General features: G+C 38.8%; 1 protein-coding gene across 1 annotated transcript in view; it reads left to right on the forward strand.

Moving 5' to 3' along the window:
- The first annotated feature begins 333 nt into the window (after positions 1-333).
- The window catches only part of LOC102855243 (chromosome unknown open reading frame, human C4orf17), a 47,666-nt gene continuing 29,746 nt past the window's right edge, over positions 334-18,253 (forward strand). Inside the window, exons 1-4 of the mRNA XM_006893109.1 lie at positions 334-466; positions 10,189-10,389; positions 15,371-15,435; positions 17,876-18,010. Coding sequence (XP_006893171.1) covers positions 334-466; positions 10,189-10,389; positions 15,371-15,435; positions 17,876-18,010 — 534 coding nt within the window. The remainder of the gene's footprint in view (positions 467-10,188; positions 10,390-15,370; positions 15,436-17,875; positions 18,011-18,253) is intronic.

Raw genomic sequence — 18,253 nt, forward strand, 5'->3', positions numbered from 1 at the left:
AAAAATGCCGTTAAATATAGAATGTATTTTGTAATTCTTTTCAAATACTTTGATCTTTCCAGGGATTTTTTTTGTTATTCTATGCCCATATTTATTTTAATATTTACTAAGGTGTAGTCAGGTAGGAAAAAGTTTTACATTGCTTTGGCATGAGAAACAAATGCAAAACAAGCAATGAAAAACGTTTGACAAAGAGGAAAATGTCAAGAAACCCTCTTCAAGACTACTCTTCTCTGGTTTCAGGGTCTGCACACATCTGGAAGTGAGACTAATCAAGGTGATAGACCCCAAAAATTTTTGTGGCAATAGCAGAGAGAGAAACTGACGTCCTTCATGAACATAAACCTTAAATCCCCAGCATCTGTTCTTCCGTTTGAGCAGAAAAACAGCCCCTATGTTGCTAGAAATGGAAATTGCTTTCTAGTCAGGCACACTCCTCATCCCAGGAGAGTCTGCCACATAAAAGGTAAGGTGATTCCAGGGTTTAGAATGTGTGTCTGTCTTTTCAGCTCTAAGGCAACTTGATGATTCTTGTCCGTTAACATGTAGATATTATCCAAAATATTTATCCCTGGTAGAGCACAGGCATTGATTATTGCATTGGGACTAAGTGCCAACACAGGATCAAGAACTATGGGTCCTTCTGTAACAGGAATTAGCCACTAGACAGCTGGATTGTTAGGAAAGGGCCAGGAGAGGGACCACACACTGTGCTCAAGAGCCACAACTATTTTTCAACTAGTATGAAAGCATAGTCATATTTTAACAATTGACATGGTACATCAACATTTACATGGTCAATGTCAGCTCTGGAGAAGCATATGTTTCACTTCCTTCTTCCCACCACACCTCGTCTTTTTTTTCTTCTTTCTTTTTTAAAAAAAAAATAATATTATGCAGCAGACTTCTTGTTACCAGTCATAGCGCCTCTTTTCTAATAGGCAATTTAATTGAGTTTGGGATTGAAAAATAAAAGAACTGTATACAGTTTTCACATGTTTCTGTTTGCTTAAGAAAACAAATAACAAACAACTTACAAAAGAGGAAAAAGTAATGATGTTGACAGGTATAATTATCAGTTTATGAAGCACATGAAGAGCAAGTTCGGACTGTATGGAATGGACTAGCTAATTTCCCAGGATAGGATAAGTTTGTGAAATTCCCACAGATTAACACATCAAAATCACCCACTGTGCTAAATCAAAATATGTTCTCATACTCATCTCTAAAAGTTTTATTCCTAAGAAAGAAGTACCACTAGAGACATGAGAATCACTGAATAGTGACTCTTACAGCTAATAGAAATGTGTCCTTTTCCTGAGGCTTGTGGCACAGAAAAAGGGAGATTGAATAACATTGTCATGATAAAAAAAGAAACAGCTGGGCTCTATGAGGAGAATTGTGGCATCAGGATTGGTGGAAGGTCTATTAACAATCTCCGTTATGCAGATGACACAACCCTGCTTGCTGAAACTGAGGAGGACCTCATGCACTTGCTGCGAAGGGTCAAGGACTGCAGCCTTCAGTATGGACTGAGGCTCAATGTCAAGAAGACAAAGATTCTCACCACTGGACCAATTGGCAGCGTCAGGATGGATGACGAAGAGATTGAGATTGTTCACAGCTTCAGTTTGCTCGGCTCCACAGTCAACACTCTTGGCACCAGCAGTCAGGAAATCAAAAAGCGTATCGCGATGGGAAAGTCTGCTGTTAGGGACCTCTCTAAGGTACTCAGGAGCAACAGTGTCTCTCTGGAGACTAAGGTGCGCCTGATACAGGCCATGGTATTTGCAATCGCTTGTTATGCATCAGAGAGTTGGACAATGACTAGGGAGGACAGAAGGAGAGTGGATGCTTTTGAGCTGTGGTGCTGGAGAAGAGTACTGAATGTACCCTGGACTGCCAGGAAAACAAACGGATTTGTCTTGGCGAGGATTAAACCAAGCAACTCCTTGGAGGCAAGGATTCTGGGGCTTCGTCTGACATACTTTGGACACGTTGCCAGGAGGGACGGGTCCTTGGAGAGGAACATCATGCTTGGGAGGGTTGAGGGACAACGCAGGAGGGGAAGACCCTCTATGAGATGGATTGATTCGGTGACTGGGGTAATCGGGATGGGTGTGTCAGAGGCGGTGCGGTTGGCGCAGGATAGAGCAGGGTTTAGGGCTGTTGTGCATAGGGTCGCTATGAGTCGGAAACGACTTGACGGCACATAACAATAACAACAACATGATGGGAGGAGAGAACTATAGACAGAGAAGAGAGTGAGAAGGCTACCACAACTGCCTAGACCGATGAAGACAAGCATCCTTGTCATATTGACGGCCATGAAACGAAACAATGGCCAAAACCAAGACTTAACCAACTTAGTATAAAATATTAATAAAAGGAACAAATTTAAAAAGAACATAAAAAAGAACATACTCTTCCCACCCACCCTCACCTCATCCCAAGCTATGTCTGTGTCTAAACTGATGAATTGCTTTCTGATGTAACAGAAAAGTGAAGAGGAAGAAGATGAAGTCATTTCATCCAGAATTTATTTTCACCTGTCATTATTTATTAAAACTTTATTATCTGCCAGACTCTCTCCTAGCCCTGACAGATAACAGTGATAAAAAAAATTCCTTTCCCTCAAGGAGCTTAAATTTTAGACAAAATATGACAATAAATCAACACACACACTATTCATTTAATAACACCAGGTGTTCATAGGGAAATGAGGTACCTACAAGTGGGAGTCTGGATCTGGAACTTAGGTGAAAAATGAGAAATATATATGTACATTTGAGTCATCAACACAGAAGAGCTCTTAAAGGTACTATTATTGATCATCACTTTATTCATTGCATCATCTATGGGTTCAGTCACTTATTCAACAATCAATTCAATTTGGAAAGATTACAGACAAGATAATTTTGTCTGCTTTGTCAAAATACTCACAAGCTATGTGATCTTTTTAAATTCATTGTGCTTCCATCTAGAAAATAGCAATAATAAAATTCTATATCATGGTTAATCATCTAAAGAAGGGAGGCAAAGGAAACAGCAAGCACTAACATAATAAATCATTAGTAAACTGAGGATGAGAGGATTGAAGTGTCTGTTATGGAGTAGGTGGGAGAGGGGACTGGATAATGGTGATGGAAGGGAAATGGGTAAGGGGCCAGTAGGCTATATACCTGCTAACCCACAGACAATGCCTTTCAGTGGTTTGGATCCACTAGTGATTCCTCAGCAGAAAGATGAGTAATCTCCTCTCATGCAATTTATGCCTCTGAAATCCCACTAGAGGGTCCACTGTGGGTCAGTTTCCACTCAGTGACAACAAGTTTTTTAATTTGATATCTATGTTCAGCAACTCTGAAGCCTGCTCTGTTCTGAGCCAGTCTCACTGATTCTGACACACCTACTCCCATTGCCCCAGTCACTGTATCAATCCAACTCATTTGAGGTCTTTCTCTCCTGTGCTGTCCCTCCACACTTCCAAGTATGATGTCCTTCTCCAAGGACTGGTCCTTCCTGGCCACATGCCCTAAGTATGTTTGTTGTACTGTGATGGTTTTCTTATTTCTGTCATGCTAGAAGCGTTGCCACTGGTATATCAAATACTAGTAGATTTCAGCAAAGCTTCCAAACGCAGACTAAAAAGCAGTCCTGACCATCTACTTCTGAAATAATAGGGTCCTAAAAGTCCCTATGAATAACAGTGAAACTATCTGATGTAGTGCTAGAAGTTGAGGCCCTCAGGTCACTCAACCTAAAGAACTGCCTCCTCACAAGGTAGGATTTTTCATGACCCGGAATTTATTCATTGTAAATACCTTTTAAAAAACAAATAAACAAAAACCCACTGTGACTACACATGTGGACCTCCCCTGATGAATACCCAGGCATCAAATTGACTACATCTGTGGAAAGACACTGGAGAAAATTGGAGAGTAGACCATCACTTGCCTACACATATGCAAGTTTAAAATGAAGCTTAAGAAAATTCAAACAAGTCCATAAAGGCAGATATGACCTTGACTATAGATTACTTGAATTTAAAAACTATGTCAAGAATATTCTTGATGCATTGAACACATTAGTGACCATAGACTAGATAAGTTAACATCAAGTACATCATATATAAAGAAAGTAAAGTATTGTGAAAAAGATAGGAAAGAAAGAAAAAAAAAAACAACCAAAATTAATGACACAGAAAACTGAAATTTTCTCTAGAGTACTGCTGTTGTAGTTGGGTGCCATCAAATTGAGTAGAATCCATAGCAACATAAAAAACAGATCGGAACCCTGTCCTATCCTGAACTCTATCTTCACAATCTCTGACACACTGGAGCCTATTGCTGCATTCCCTGTATCAGTCCACCTGGTTGTAGGTCCTCCTCTCCTCCACTGTCCCCTCATCCTTTTAAGCACAATGTCCTCCGCCAAGGAAGAGCCTCTCCTAACCACATGTCCAGAATAGGTGAGACAAATCTTTGCTTTTCTTGCTTCCAAGGAGAACTCTGGTTCCAGCTTCTCCAAGAATATAGAGAAGCCAACATTTCCCTGAGTGATTTCACCACCACCACCTCTTCCCCCTCTCTGCCTTCTCTCCTTTTGCTTTTGAACATTTATCTTTCAATTTTCACAATTGTGGCTTTTGCAATATTTGCCCTTATTAGACTGAGATATTTCACTCAGCAAAATGCTCTCGAGTCTCTTTCAAGTTATATAGTATTTAACAAAATCATTATTCCTTAGTGCTGCATGGTGTTTTATGTGCTGTCAAGTCACCTGTGACTCATAGCGACCCTGTGTATAATAGCTTTAAACTCTGCTCTATCCTGTACCAAACTTATTGTCTCTGACACACCTACCCCATTTCCCAAGTCACTGAATTAATCCATCTCATCAAGGATCTTCCTCTTCTGCACTGTTCCTCCACCTTCCCAAATCATGAAGTCCTTCTCCGAGGACTGGTCCCTCCTGGAAATATGTCCAAAGCATGTTAGATAAAGCTTCAGAATTCTTGCCTCCAAGGAGAAGCCTGGTTTCACGCTCTCTTGGACAAACCTGTTTATTCTTTTTGCCGTCCATGGTATATTCAATACTCTTCTTTAGAATCACAGCTCAAAGGCATCAATTATCTTTCCTTGATCCTTCGTCATTGTCCAGCTCTCTGACATAATAAGTAATTGCAAAGACCATGGCCTAAATCAAGTACACCTAAGTCTCCACCTTACATCATTGCTCTTCAGTACTCTGGGGAGGTCTCTGGACAGTAGATTTTCCCAATGTAATAGTGCTGCTTTGTATTCCATTGTGTGACTGTACCACAATTTATCAATCAATTTGTTTGTTGATGGGCATTTGGACTGTTCATTTTCTTGCTATTGTGAATAACACCGCTATGAACATAGGTGTACAAATGTCCATTTGTGTCTCCATTCTGCTTTCCTTGGAATATATTCCTAGCTGAGTCATATGGGATTTCTATGCTTATCTTTTTTGAGGAAATGCAAAGCCTCCTTTCCTAATGTTGTAACATTTTACATTCTCATTAGTATAGGAGTTCCTCTCTTCCGTATCCTGTTTTGTTGCTTGTTGTTTTGAACTTTGCTACTGCTGTTGGAGTGATGTGGTATCTATCTCTGCTGTTTTTATTTACATCCTTCTAATTGCTCTGATTTTTTGTTTACCACCTAAATGTCCTCTTTTAAATTTTTTTTATTTTATTCTGATTTATTTACAAAATTTGAATACCTTATTTTTCATGAGCCTTCCCATTTCTTTCACCCCACCCATTCATCGAATTGTACAACCCTATTATTAACACCCTAACCCCCATCCTCACCGCTCTATTTTCACCCACTCCTCCACCTTGGATCCTCATATCATTCCACAATAATAGTTTTATAAAGTATTCGGACTTGTGGGACTGAGTTAATTCAATCAGCATAATGCTCTCTAGTCCCTCCTAAGTTAGGTAGTAATTTACAAAATTATTTCTCCCGTGTGCTGCATAGTATTCCATTTCATGAATGTACCACAACTTCTCAATCCATTCATTTGTGGTTGTACATCTGGGCTGTTTCCATGTTATTACGATGGTGCATAATGCTGCTATGGACACTGGTGTACAAGTTGCCATTTGAGACTCAGTTCTCATTTTCTTGGGATATGTTCCAAGTAGTGGAATAGCTGGGTCATATGGAATTTCTATGTTCATTTTTTTGGGGGAGATGCCAAATTGCCTCCCAGAGTGGTTGTACCATTGTACAATCCCATCAACAATGTATAAGAGTTCTTATCTCACCACATCCTCTCCAACATTTATTACTTGCTGTGCTATTAAACTTTGCCACTGTTACTAGAGTGAAATAGTATCACATTGTGGTTTTGATTTGCATCTCTCTTACTGCCAGTGATTTGGAGCATTTCTTCATATGTCTGCTGGCCATTTGAATAGCTTCCTTTGTAAAAATCCTTTCCATGTCTTTTACCCTTTTGTAAAAGGGTTATCAGACTTTTTCTTGTGGAGACCCAGAAGCATTCTATAAACTTTTGTTATGAGACTCTTGTCTGAGATGTTACCTGTAGAAAGCTGAAAAAGGATCTACATCTCACACCATACACAAAAATCATCTCAAGGTGGATAAGAGACTTGGGAGTAAAGCCCCAAACCATAACGTTCATAAGAGACAAACTGGGATCAAGCTTAGACAGCCTAGTCTACAGTATAAAGAGACTGTCAAATATAGCCAGAAATGTGAATTTGGAGAGGATAAAATTGATGAATGGAACCTTTTAAAGATTAAATCACTGTGTTCATCAAAAACTTTTCCAACAGGATGAAAAGAAAATCTACTGACTGGGAACAACCATTTGTTAAATGTCCTCTTTTATGAAGAGTTGTTTCCTGTCTTTAGCCCATTTTGTGATTGGGTTATTAGTTTTTTCATGTGGAGGCTCTGTAGTATGTAAACTTTGGTTATTATTGTTGAACTATAGTATTTTCAGGTACACAATACACATGTAAAAATTGGGCAGTGAACAAGAAAGATTGAAAAAATATTGAGTCCCTCAAATTGTTATGTTAGCAAAAAATATTGAATATACCACAGACTTGGCAAGGAATAAGCACTTGTGTCTTAAAGTGTGGTCAGAATGTTTCTTAGAAGCAAGGTTGGTAAGACTTTGCCTCACATATTGAGGGCATATTTTATCAGAAAGGCCAAGGATGAAGATATTTGCATGAAAAAGTAGCAGGAAAGGGAAAGAGAGGAAGACCCTCAACAAGATAGAGTGGCATGGTGACTGCAAGAGAGAGCCTATGTACAGCAGTAACTGTGAAGGTGGCATAGGATCAGACAGTGTTTTCTTCTGTATATAGGGTTTCTATGAGTGGGTACTGATTTGATGACACCTAACAACAACAATTTGTTCTGTAAAGGACTTTATATTATTTAAATACCAGAAGATACTCATTCATTTTTCACGCTCTTGCCTTCAAGACCTTCTTTAACCCAGTCTGGCCTGACCTTTTCTCATACCATTTCACATAAATTCTACTAGCTAAGCTTACAACTATCTTCAATTTTAACAACTTCCAAGAACATCTCTATCAGTCAGGATACTCAAGGTCGCAAGTGACAGAAAAATTCAAACTGGCTTGAACAGTAGGTGGGCTTCTAGTATAATCTTATTTGATGGCTTATCTCTTTAGTCTGCCTTTCATAATGTCACTCTCATACTAGAACTGGATTTCCCTCCTCAGAGAGGCAGTATGGTGGCATAAGTTTTTAGCTTCACATCTGCATGCATGGGCTTCTTTCCTTCAAATTCTAGTAAAAGTCTTATATTTTGTCACCACTCATCAAATCATATTTCCATCAAGTCAACTACCACAAATAGAAATCCTTTATACAAATGCCTATGGCTAGGAAAATGTCACGCATAGATTAGTAGATGATGGTTCAGATAACTAATGTGGATGATAGCAAATGATGCCTAACATTGAGAAGAATGGGAATCCCAGGACACTTAATTATGTTCATATTAAACTTATATCTATAGCAAGAAGTTTCTTTAATAGGTATGGAGAAAGAATACAATCCTGACATATACTTTTCTTAATTTTAAACCCATTCAACCTGTTTGATGAGCAAATCATTTGGGAAGCTGGACTCTATTAAAAAGACTATGACATCAGGATTGGGGGAAGACTTATCAACAACCTAAGTTATACAGATGACACAATCTTGCATGCTAAAAGTGAAAAGGACTTGGAGCTCTTGCTATAGAAGCTTAAGGACAACAGTCTTCAACATGGCTTGCTTCTCAACATCAAGAAAACAAAATCCCTCTCTGCTAGACTAGCAGACAACATCATAACAGATGTAAAAAAAAATTGAAGTTGTCAATGATTTCATCTAATTTAGATCCTCAATCAACACCCTTTGTACCTGTAGTCATAAGATCAGTAGACATACTGCATTTGGAAAGTCTGTGTCAGGGATCACTACAAATTACTGGAGGGAAATTATATCAGTTTGAAGATTAAGGTGTGCTTAATCAAGGCCATGGTCTTTTCAGTCACTTGTTATGCATCTGAGATCTGTACAATGCACAAGAATGATAGAATTGTTGCCTTTCAGTTGTAGTGTTGGAAAAGAGTGCTGATTATCCCACAGAATGCCAAAAGAGCAAACATACGTTTTGAAGAAAGTACAACCACAGTATTCACTGTCTCACATACTTTAGTCATATTGCTGTTGTTTTTGTTGTGTATCATCCAGTCATATCAACTCAAATCTGATCCTTCTATAAGTCTTCAGAAGCAGTACATAGCATGAAAGGAGATTGTCCATCTTTCTCCTGAGGAGCAACTGGTGGATTCAAACTATATACCTTTCCATTGGCAACACAGTTCCTTACCACTAAGCCATTAGAGTTCCCAGTCATGTTGATAGGAGAGATTATTTCTTGGAATGGGACCTCATGCTTGGAAAGGTGGAACACCAGCAGAGAAGAGGAAGACCCTCTATGAAATAGATTGACAAGGTGACTTCAGCAATGCACTTAAGTATGTCAGAGATGATGAAGATAATACAGGATAGGACAGGATTCATACTTATTGTTTCTAGGGTCACTATGAGCCATATTAAGCTCAAAAGCACCTAACAGCAACAACATGGAAATGGGAATAAGTTCAGTCTTCCCCAAAGCACATAGATACATGAGCTCCAGACAGGTAGGGAATGGGAGAATAATACATGTAAATATCTGGTTACTATCAATGAAGGGGGAAAAAGAAAATGATAACTGGCAGATCTGAAAAATAGCCACTAATATTGCTGTTGTTGCTGTCTACTATTAAGCAGACTTTGAGATATAGTGAGAGGCATGATATATTCCCTGGTCTTGAGCTCCAACTTCGTGATCATTGGTATGCTCAAGTCCATTCTTCTGGCCATTATGTAATTTTAGTCTTCCTAACTAGGGAGATCATCTTAGGGGGTACTATGTCAGTTAATAGCCTGTTTTAAACCATTGGATTTTAGTTGGAAGATCCCTGCTGGCACAATGGTAAAGCACTGGACAACCACTTTGTGGAAAATTTGAGAGATTACAGGTTCCAATCCAACAGCCTCTCAGAGCAGGAGAAATTGAAAACATAATGAACTTTGAAATCTTATAGTGCACTTTTACTCCGTTTTACAGGGTTGTTGTGAGTTGAAATTGACCCAATGGCAGTGAGTTTGATTTGAAATTAGTTTTTAGAAACCTGTTCACCGTGAGCATTTTTACATGCACATGGTGTAGCATCTGTCATTGTAGCTACATATGAACCCTTACGGCAAGGCAAACTGATGGGTGACAAGTCAGTCGTGGTTTTGTCAAATCTGACTTATGGTGATTCTATGTGTGCCAGAGTAGGACTGTGATCAATAATTGTACTTTCAACGGCTGATATTTCAAAAGTACATTCTCTGAGACACCATTTGGTGCATTTGAACCTCTAATCTCCAATCTTTTGGTTAACAGCTGAATATGTTAATCAGGTGTTTATACCACCTATAGGACTTCATATCCACTATCAAACACCAAAACAACTATCACCAAGTTGATTCTCACACACAATGATCTGACAAAAACATCATCTGCTTCTTTGGTCTTTTCCCCCCTTTGCTCACCCAGGTTTGAATAACATCCCTATATGTACTGTGAATGATGATGAGAGCTCATTCAGAACACCCTGGAGTGCTGGCCACTTAGAGAAGGAAGAGGCACCATATGCCAGAAGCAATTACTCACCCAGCACGTCAGCCGTGGAGAGCCCTGTCAGAGTAGTCTCCCCCTTCCCAGACTCAACGAAGGTGCCCCCACGGCCTCAGTCTGGTGAGCGTTCCCTTTGATGAGATGTTTCTACAGGCTGCCTTCAGACAACTGGGATGGCAGGATTTATATGATTGCTGAAATACTATAAAACAAATATAGCTACTGTATTTTAAAAAAATTGCTGTGAAGCCAAGATTGACCCGTAGCTGACTCTTCAATGTGTTTCTACCACTAAAAATACCATGCCAGGAGAATGCCTATTTTCCTCCCACATCACAGCAGGCAGATTCAAATCACCAAAAAGGCTCGACCTTGTTATTCTGGAGAAAGATGAGCAGTCTCCTCCTATGTAACCTATAGCCTCTGAAAACCTCTTGGATTGTCAGCTCTGAGTGTGTTCTTGAATGAATGTGTGAGTGGTTGAATGAGTGAGTTTAAAATGAGTTAAAAAATGTATTTTTATTAAATAGATTATTCATTATAAAAAAAAAAACACCACCTACTTTACTCTTGGGGGCAAAAAAAAGACAGGATGACAGGATACCACCTGTAGAGTCTGACTTCTTCTAGCTTCTCAAGCAGGAACTGTCCCCATCAACAGCAGCCACAATACAAAACCATTTGAATGAGGTCAGACATACCCTCCCCTATGCTCCTGCACCTCTTTCTATTAATTCCAACATCAATTCTAATGCTCTGTCGGATCTGAAATCTGTTGTAATAGCTACACAGAGCCATACTCACAATTACGGGGTTTATTAGGGGAGTTAACAAGTTGGTAAGAGGATACAATTCCTCTGTCAGAACAGCTTCTGACCTTGTGGCTTTAGGCCAGTGTTACAAATCTCTCTTAATCCTGCCCATTATAGCTTCTCTCACTCGGTTCTCCAGCAGTGTTCAGGTAAAGGCCTCTGGCACTATCTCGAGTCAGTCACTGGTACTCTGCTGGGGTTGCTGGGGCTACTCCTGTAGACCCCAATCTGAGTAGTGCAGGAATCTTTGGCCCCCAAAAGGCACATTCTGCTACTTCTTCCTTGTTAGTGCAGAGATTCTCAATTTCTGCTGCTGAATCTGCTCAATTTAATGATGAGACTAGTCAGTCCCTTTATCGATAAATAGACTAACACACCCTATTTATGTGTTCTCACCCTTGTAGCAAAGTCAAAGTCAATCAATGGATAAGAAAACCATTTTGAATGATAAACCTTTAACACAACAACTCTTACTCTTAGTTCTAATTTCTTATTTTTACAAAACTAGCTAAGTAAAAAAAGAAAAACACCTCATTGCCATTGAGTCAGAACCCTATAGCTGACTCAGTAGTAGGTCTTTGAGGCTATAAATAACATGGGAGGATATCTCTCATCTTTTTCTTTCAGAGTGGATTCAAACTAACTGAGAGAGAAGATCTTTGAGTTAGTAGCAAAAGTCCCTTTGGACCACACCAAATGGTACTAAAAGAGAATACTTCACCAACATTAAAATTCAAACAAAACATCCAAGAAATTCAACAAGGATGGCATTTCCATTGTTTCTAATGAGTTGTGAAACTTCTCAAGGGAAGGCCAGAATATAATTACCTTCTCTGTTTCTGCCATTCTGGATATACCCTCTTAGCCTAGCATAGTACCTGGTCTTAAGCAGCAATTTTATTAATGTTTGTCAAATTAAAGCAAAAAAAGAGTTTAGCCAGTGCCAAGTGTGGCAAATATGGCAAGGTAGAGCAGAAGAAATTCTGGACTGTAGAAATTCTATCTAATTATCTTCCCTTGTGCTCTCTGAACTGATTGCTGTCACATGGACTATTCCCTGTGTTAGAGCAGAACTATGTTTCATAAGGTTTTCAGTGGCTGGATGTGGGGAAGTAATAGATCATCAGATTTTTCTACTAAGGTGGTTTTGGGTAGATTGGAACCTCCAACTTGTAAGTTGATTGCTAAGTATTGTAACTGCTTTGTACTAGTCTCAGCATGTGAAAATTATTTTATAATAACATGATTAAGTAGAAATCATTCTTAATACAACAGTACAGTTTCACTCAAATCATAATAAAAAGTTGAAAAATAAACTGGGGGAAGGGGAAGGAAGAGAAAATGTTCAACAATGAAAAAATTCCATTTTTAAAGTTCAAAAATTAAAAAAGATAACACTAAGAGTGGCTATTTATAGAGCCCCGAGTCTGTGGCAGACACCATTGTATAGTCTTGACACTTATTTGCTTGGTTCATCCTCTTAAGAGCTTCTCCTTGTTGAGAATGAAAAGTCAGAGCCCTCTTAGTCTTCCTTCTTTCTGGTTTCCTTTCATAGAGTACAGAACTATTGTTGTTATTGTTGTTTGATGCCATAAAATTGAGTACAGCTCATAGCAACCTTATGAACAACAGACTTAAATCATGCCCTATCCTGTGCCACCCTCGCCATGTCTGACATACATGAGCCCATTGCTGCAGTCACTAGAAAGCAGAAACATGGCCTTTCTGAGAATCACATACAAGTTAGCTTCCAAATGGGAGCTAGGTGTAGTGGGATTTATGTGGTAGTCATGAGGCCAAAGTAATCCTGTGGTTGCTTTCTGCTATCAAACATGACCGTGGAGATAGGGGATTTTCCTGACAAAACATTTTCATAGCCACATTATAGAGTTTTAGGTGTCCAAAGACAAAGTCAGCAAATATGGTGGCTTTTTCACCTTTAGCTTCATAGACGTTGACAGCAATTAAAGTGGCAGCAGCCTCCTGGCTCCCTTTCCTCTTAGTTGTGGTGAAGATTGTGCCATAAACTCCAACCCTAGTTTCAAAGTCTTGTTTTTTAAGTCATTTGTAAAGGCCAAGGCCAGAGTTCGCTGCTTGAGCTCTTCTAAAGGTACTGTGTGCCACTGAGTCAATTTCAGCTCACAGCAATTCCATGCGATTGGCTAGAAATTCCCCTACAGGGTTTTCTCAGCTGTAATCCTGTAGAAGCAGATGACCAGATCACTTTTCCCACAGAGCTGTTGGCAAGTTTGAACTTCCATCTTTCATTTAGCAATTAAATGCTTATCTATTGTGACATCAGGATATTAGAAATAAATTCTAATCCAATATCAGTAACTTAGAACTTACTCATAGCTGGCCTTGCATTGGGTTTCCAAGGCTATAAACCTTAGAGAAAAATTTGCCTATCTCTCTCAGAGCAGCTTGTGGATTTGAACTACTATAGAAATAGGTTAACAGCACAACTCCCTAGGGCCTAGGTCCCCAGTGCTCCATCCAATGATGATACAAGCACCTAATTTATTATATAGGAAGGAGCCTGATCGCACAATATGCTAAGTATGGCCTCTTCTGGCCTCTTAATCAAAAGCCTGGCAGTTTAAACTCACCGGCTGCTTCTTGGGAGAAATATGGGCAATCTTTTCCTGTTAAGATTTACAACCTCAGAAAATTCCATGGTGGGGCAACTGGGAATTGGTGTGAACTCCGTGACAGTGAGATTTTGGTTTGGGTAATTTACTTTGTTACTATCATCTCTGTTTAAAAGAGAGTGCTTTCTGTTTTTCATATGTAATGTTAACTTGACAAACTTACTGTCCATAACTTTGTTCTCACAACTGGAAGAGAGGCAACTTTACACTTTATGTATCTTCATTCAACTAGAGACAATTAATTCTGTTATTACAAAGTGTATGCATAAGTGATTTTTTACCTTTTAAACTGGATGCAATAAAAGAGACAACATCATTTATGAAGAAGAGTCTACCTGTAAATCCATGTAAATAGAAATTCAATGAAGTAATTTTTATGTAATTTTAAGGTAATTTAGGGGGATCTGTTTGAGCTTGCTCAGTTCCACAATCAACACTGTCAGCACCAGCAGTCAGGAAATAAAAAGATGAATTGAATTAAGAAAATCTGTTGTCAGAAATCTCTCCACAGTGCTAAAGAGCAACAATATCAGTCTAGAGACGAAGGTGTGCCTTATCCAGAACATGGTCTTTGTAATGATTTGCTGTGCATCAGAGAACTAGACAACGACTAAGGATGGTAGAAGAAGAATTGATGCCTTTGAGCTGAGTTGCTGAAGAAGAGTATTAAACATACCATGAACTGCCAAGAGAACAAACAGGTCTGTCCTTGGCAGCGTGAAACCAATTTGCTCCTTGGAGGCAAGAATTTTCATGCTCTGTCTCACTTACTTTGGGCATGTTGCCAGGAGGGACCAGGCCTTAAAAAAGGTGGAGGGAAGCACTGGAGAGGAGATGGACATAGCAACTGGAGTAATAGGGGTTGATATGTCAGAGAGTGAGAGTGGACAAGATAGGGCAGGATTCAGAGCTATTGTGCATAAGGTTACTTTGAGTCTCGCTCGGGCAACTGGTCATAACAACAGCAGCAAAATATGGCAATCATATAACTTGATTGACTGCTGACAAACTGGCTGGTGGAGTTCACCAAAGGTGCCCCACAAAAAAGGCCAGGTGATCATTTCTGAAAAATCAGCCATTGAAAATCTTATAGACCACAGTTTCGCTCTGATCACATGAAGTCAGCAGGAGAAGGATTCGATTTGATGGCATTTTTTAAAATCTGAAATGACTGAGTATGAAATATGTAAGGTTAAGAAGTCAATGAAACAAGGGGGAAAGAACTCAGAGCTTAATTATAATTATAAACACACTGCTATTTTGTATTTATGTGTACAGAAAAAAACACCACATATATAAGCTACTTAATTAAAAAAATAACAATTATATGGATAGGGATCAGAGAAAAGTATGCCTTATACTGAACAGTATACTTTTAAAATTGATTTAATCAGATGATCAAACCACTCATAGTGTTTTTTTAAAATATATTTTTGGCAAAGAATTTTTAATAAATGCTTTTATTGTGTAAATATACTACAACATTAACCATAAGTTTCAAATATTTATAAACAGATCTCTGAGTTAACTTTAAATTCAACTGTATTCTCATTTATCTCAGAAAGTATCATAAATGTCATCTGATATGTTTTTTCTCTACGTGTTATCTAAGTATGTGTTTCCTACATTTCATTTCAGAACCCTACAAAAAAATTAAGGAGTGTTTCAAAACTTCCAGTGAGAATCCTTTAGCAATTAAAAAGGTAAAGAAATAGCTACTAGCAGCTATCTATTTAATCTTACTTCTAGCATTTCCTAGTCTTTTTGTTATATAACATTTTGAAAAGTCACTGTTTTTAAAAATATTTTAAATCATTTTATTAAGATACTTTTTATGCCAGCAAGTCCATTCCAAACCATAATGACCCTATAGGACAGAGTAGAAATGCTCTCCTAATATTTCCTACTCTAGAATCTTTACAATAAGTAGCTATGTGGCATAACCCTTAGGGAGTTGCTACTAAACTAAAGGTGAGTCTCTCTGGTAGACTGGACCCAACAGCAGTTCCATGGGGAGAAGATGGAGCTCATTAATATTTACGGTCCCAGAAACCCAATGGAGGCTCAGCTAAGAGTCACTTCTGACTTGAAAGCAATGAATGTCACGTGAGTGACTTTTTTACAGGAACAGACAGACTGCCAGATAGTTCAGCCTTTCCATTAGTAGCCAACCGTTTAACCATTGCATCACTAGGGCATATGTTTAGAGCACATATAATTGATAAGCTTTGACAGATGTATATGACTTAATGGCATATAACTACTGTGTGTGTGCGTGTGTGTGTGCGCGTGTGCACACGTGCAGGCTCATCTCAACTCACTGCCACTGAAGCTGAACAGAGTTATAACCAATCCTCTAGTGGATTTTCAGAAGCTATAAATCACACCAGAGGCGATTGTCCATTTGTTTTCATTGAAGCAGCTGGTGGATTTTGTACTGCCTGTCTTTGGGTTGTCAGTGAAGCTCCTTACCCGTTGGCCCACCAGAACTCCACACACACACACACACACACACACACACACACACGTGAAGTGTCACTGTTGTTGTTGTTGTTATATGCTGTCGAGTCAGAAATGACTCATTGTTGATCCTCTAGTGGGTTCTCAGAGTGCCTAAATTGCTCATCTTTCTCCCAACAAGCTGCTAGTGAATTCATACTGCATGCCTTTGGGTTGGCAGCATAACTTTTAACCACTCAGCCACCAGAGCAATATGTACATGTGTTGTTTCTGCTATGTGCCATCAAGTCAGAGTGGACTCCTAGTTGCTACTTCCAAGGATTTTCAGAAGCAGTATATCGCATGGGAAGAAATTATCTTTCTCCTGCAGAGCATCTAGTGAACTCAAACCATGTGCCTTTCTTTGGCTTGACAATGCAATTCCTTATCACTAGGCACCCACAACAACGTGTGTGTGTGTGTGTGTGTGTGTGTGTGTGTGTAATGAAATTATCAAAATCAGATGACCACATTTACGACCTCTCAATGTTTCTTATGATCCTTTTTAATCTCTCTCTAGACTCTGACTCTCCTCACACAAGCAAACATTCATTTGCTTTTTCCACTTTAAGTTAGCATGCAATTTTTAGACTTCTGTAGAAATGAAATTCATAAAGTGAAGTCGCTTTCATATGTATATATGCAAACACACACACATGCTCAGTCCAAGTGGCATCTAGATACACGATAACTTTCTTTTCACTAAACAGTAACAGTTAAAATTCTTTTTGTCAGTTCTATTCATCCCAGTCCCAGGTTTTTTATTAATTCAGTCACTACCTTCTGTGTGCTCTGTGTGTTCACACCTGAAGATAAATAAGCCTTCCCAGGATCAGGCTTCTTTAATTCTCCTTGAACTGAAAGCCTCACATTTTATTATTATTGTTGTAGAGTAACAATTTACCTTTGAAAACAAGTAAATGTTTCTCTTCTCCTTCCGACTATTCAGGGGAACACGTTTAGTTAGAGTTTCTAATTCCTCAGATCTCAGGCACCCTTTGGGGTAAAACAAGGAAGTAACAATTAATTCACATTATAAAGTCTCTTTATTGGCATAGTCCTTAGAGAGTTGCACTGTTAGCCTGAGAGCTGTCCCTCTCTGGCAGTTGCAACCCACAAACAGCTCCACAAAAGAAAGAAGGACAATCTTCTCCTGTGTCATTTACAGCCTCCTGAAAGCCCACTGGAGGGTCAGTTATAAGCCAGTTCCTATTCCACAGTGACAAGAGGTTTTTTGAAAGTCTCCTTACAAGTACAGCTTAAAACATCCTAATTATCTTTTTTTCAGGCATGAAAAATAAATCTCTCTCAACTTATGGTTGTTATCTAAAGCTGCAATACAAATAAATGCTATATAAGCTTTAAAGAAATTATTAGTGTCCAGCCAATTCTTTTAAATGGTTTCACCAACATATCATTATTTATTCTGAATGTAAACATTTTATTATTAGATTTAAAGGAAGGATATAAATTATTGTGTTTTTTATTTTTATGGATCTCAGTCCTTGAGGATGGCACAAGACAGGGCAGGTCCAGGTCTATTGTTCACAGGGTCGCTGTGAGTCTTGGTTGACATTCTTTCTCATTCATCAATAGACATTATGAGTGGATGCAAAGGCCTATTATCTTTGAACTTTCCTTTAGGAGGAAGTTAAGCCAAGAAGTTCACCATCACCTGTAAAGCCATGCTCCAGTGCGAGCTCCATTGTCTCAGAAGTGATGAACACCAAAAAGGACAACACTGTTTGCATACCAAACTACCTGGATCAGGAAATAAAAGTAAGAGGCAGAGTTACTAAATCCATAGTACGTTGCTAAGTCCATAGGAGGAGAGCATGAACATATTAACAAACTAACAAAAAATCATTAGCATCCTCAACTTTAAAATAATGTTTTTCATTGACAACTGTATTGATTTACTGCTACTTAACTGTTTGCACTTTGCTGTCACCTGTTGGATGTAAGTTTGAACCTACCCTGAGGCGAAGAGATTGAGATTGTTCACAGGTTCAGTTTTCTCGG

This window comes from Elephantulus edwardii, unplaced genomic scaffold (genome assembly GCF_000299155.1).
Source record: "Elephantulus edwardii isolate Elephantulus edwardi_28Jun2011 unplaced genomic scaffold, EleEdw1.0 scaffold00122, whole genome shotgun sequence".
Lineage (NCBI taxonomy): Eukaryota > Metazoa > Chordata > Mammalia > Macroscelidea > Macroscelididae > Elephantulus > Elephantulus edwardii.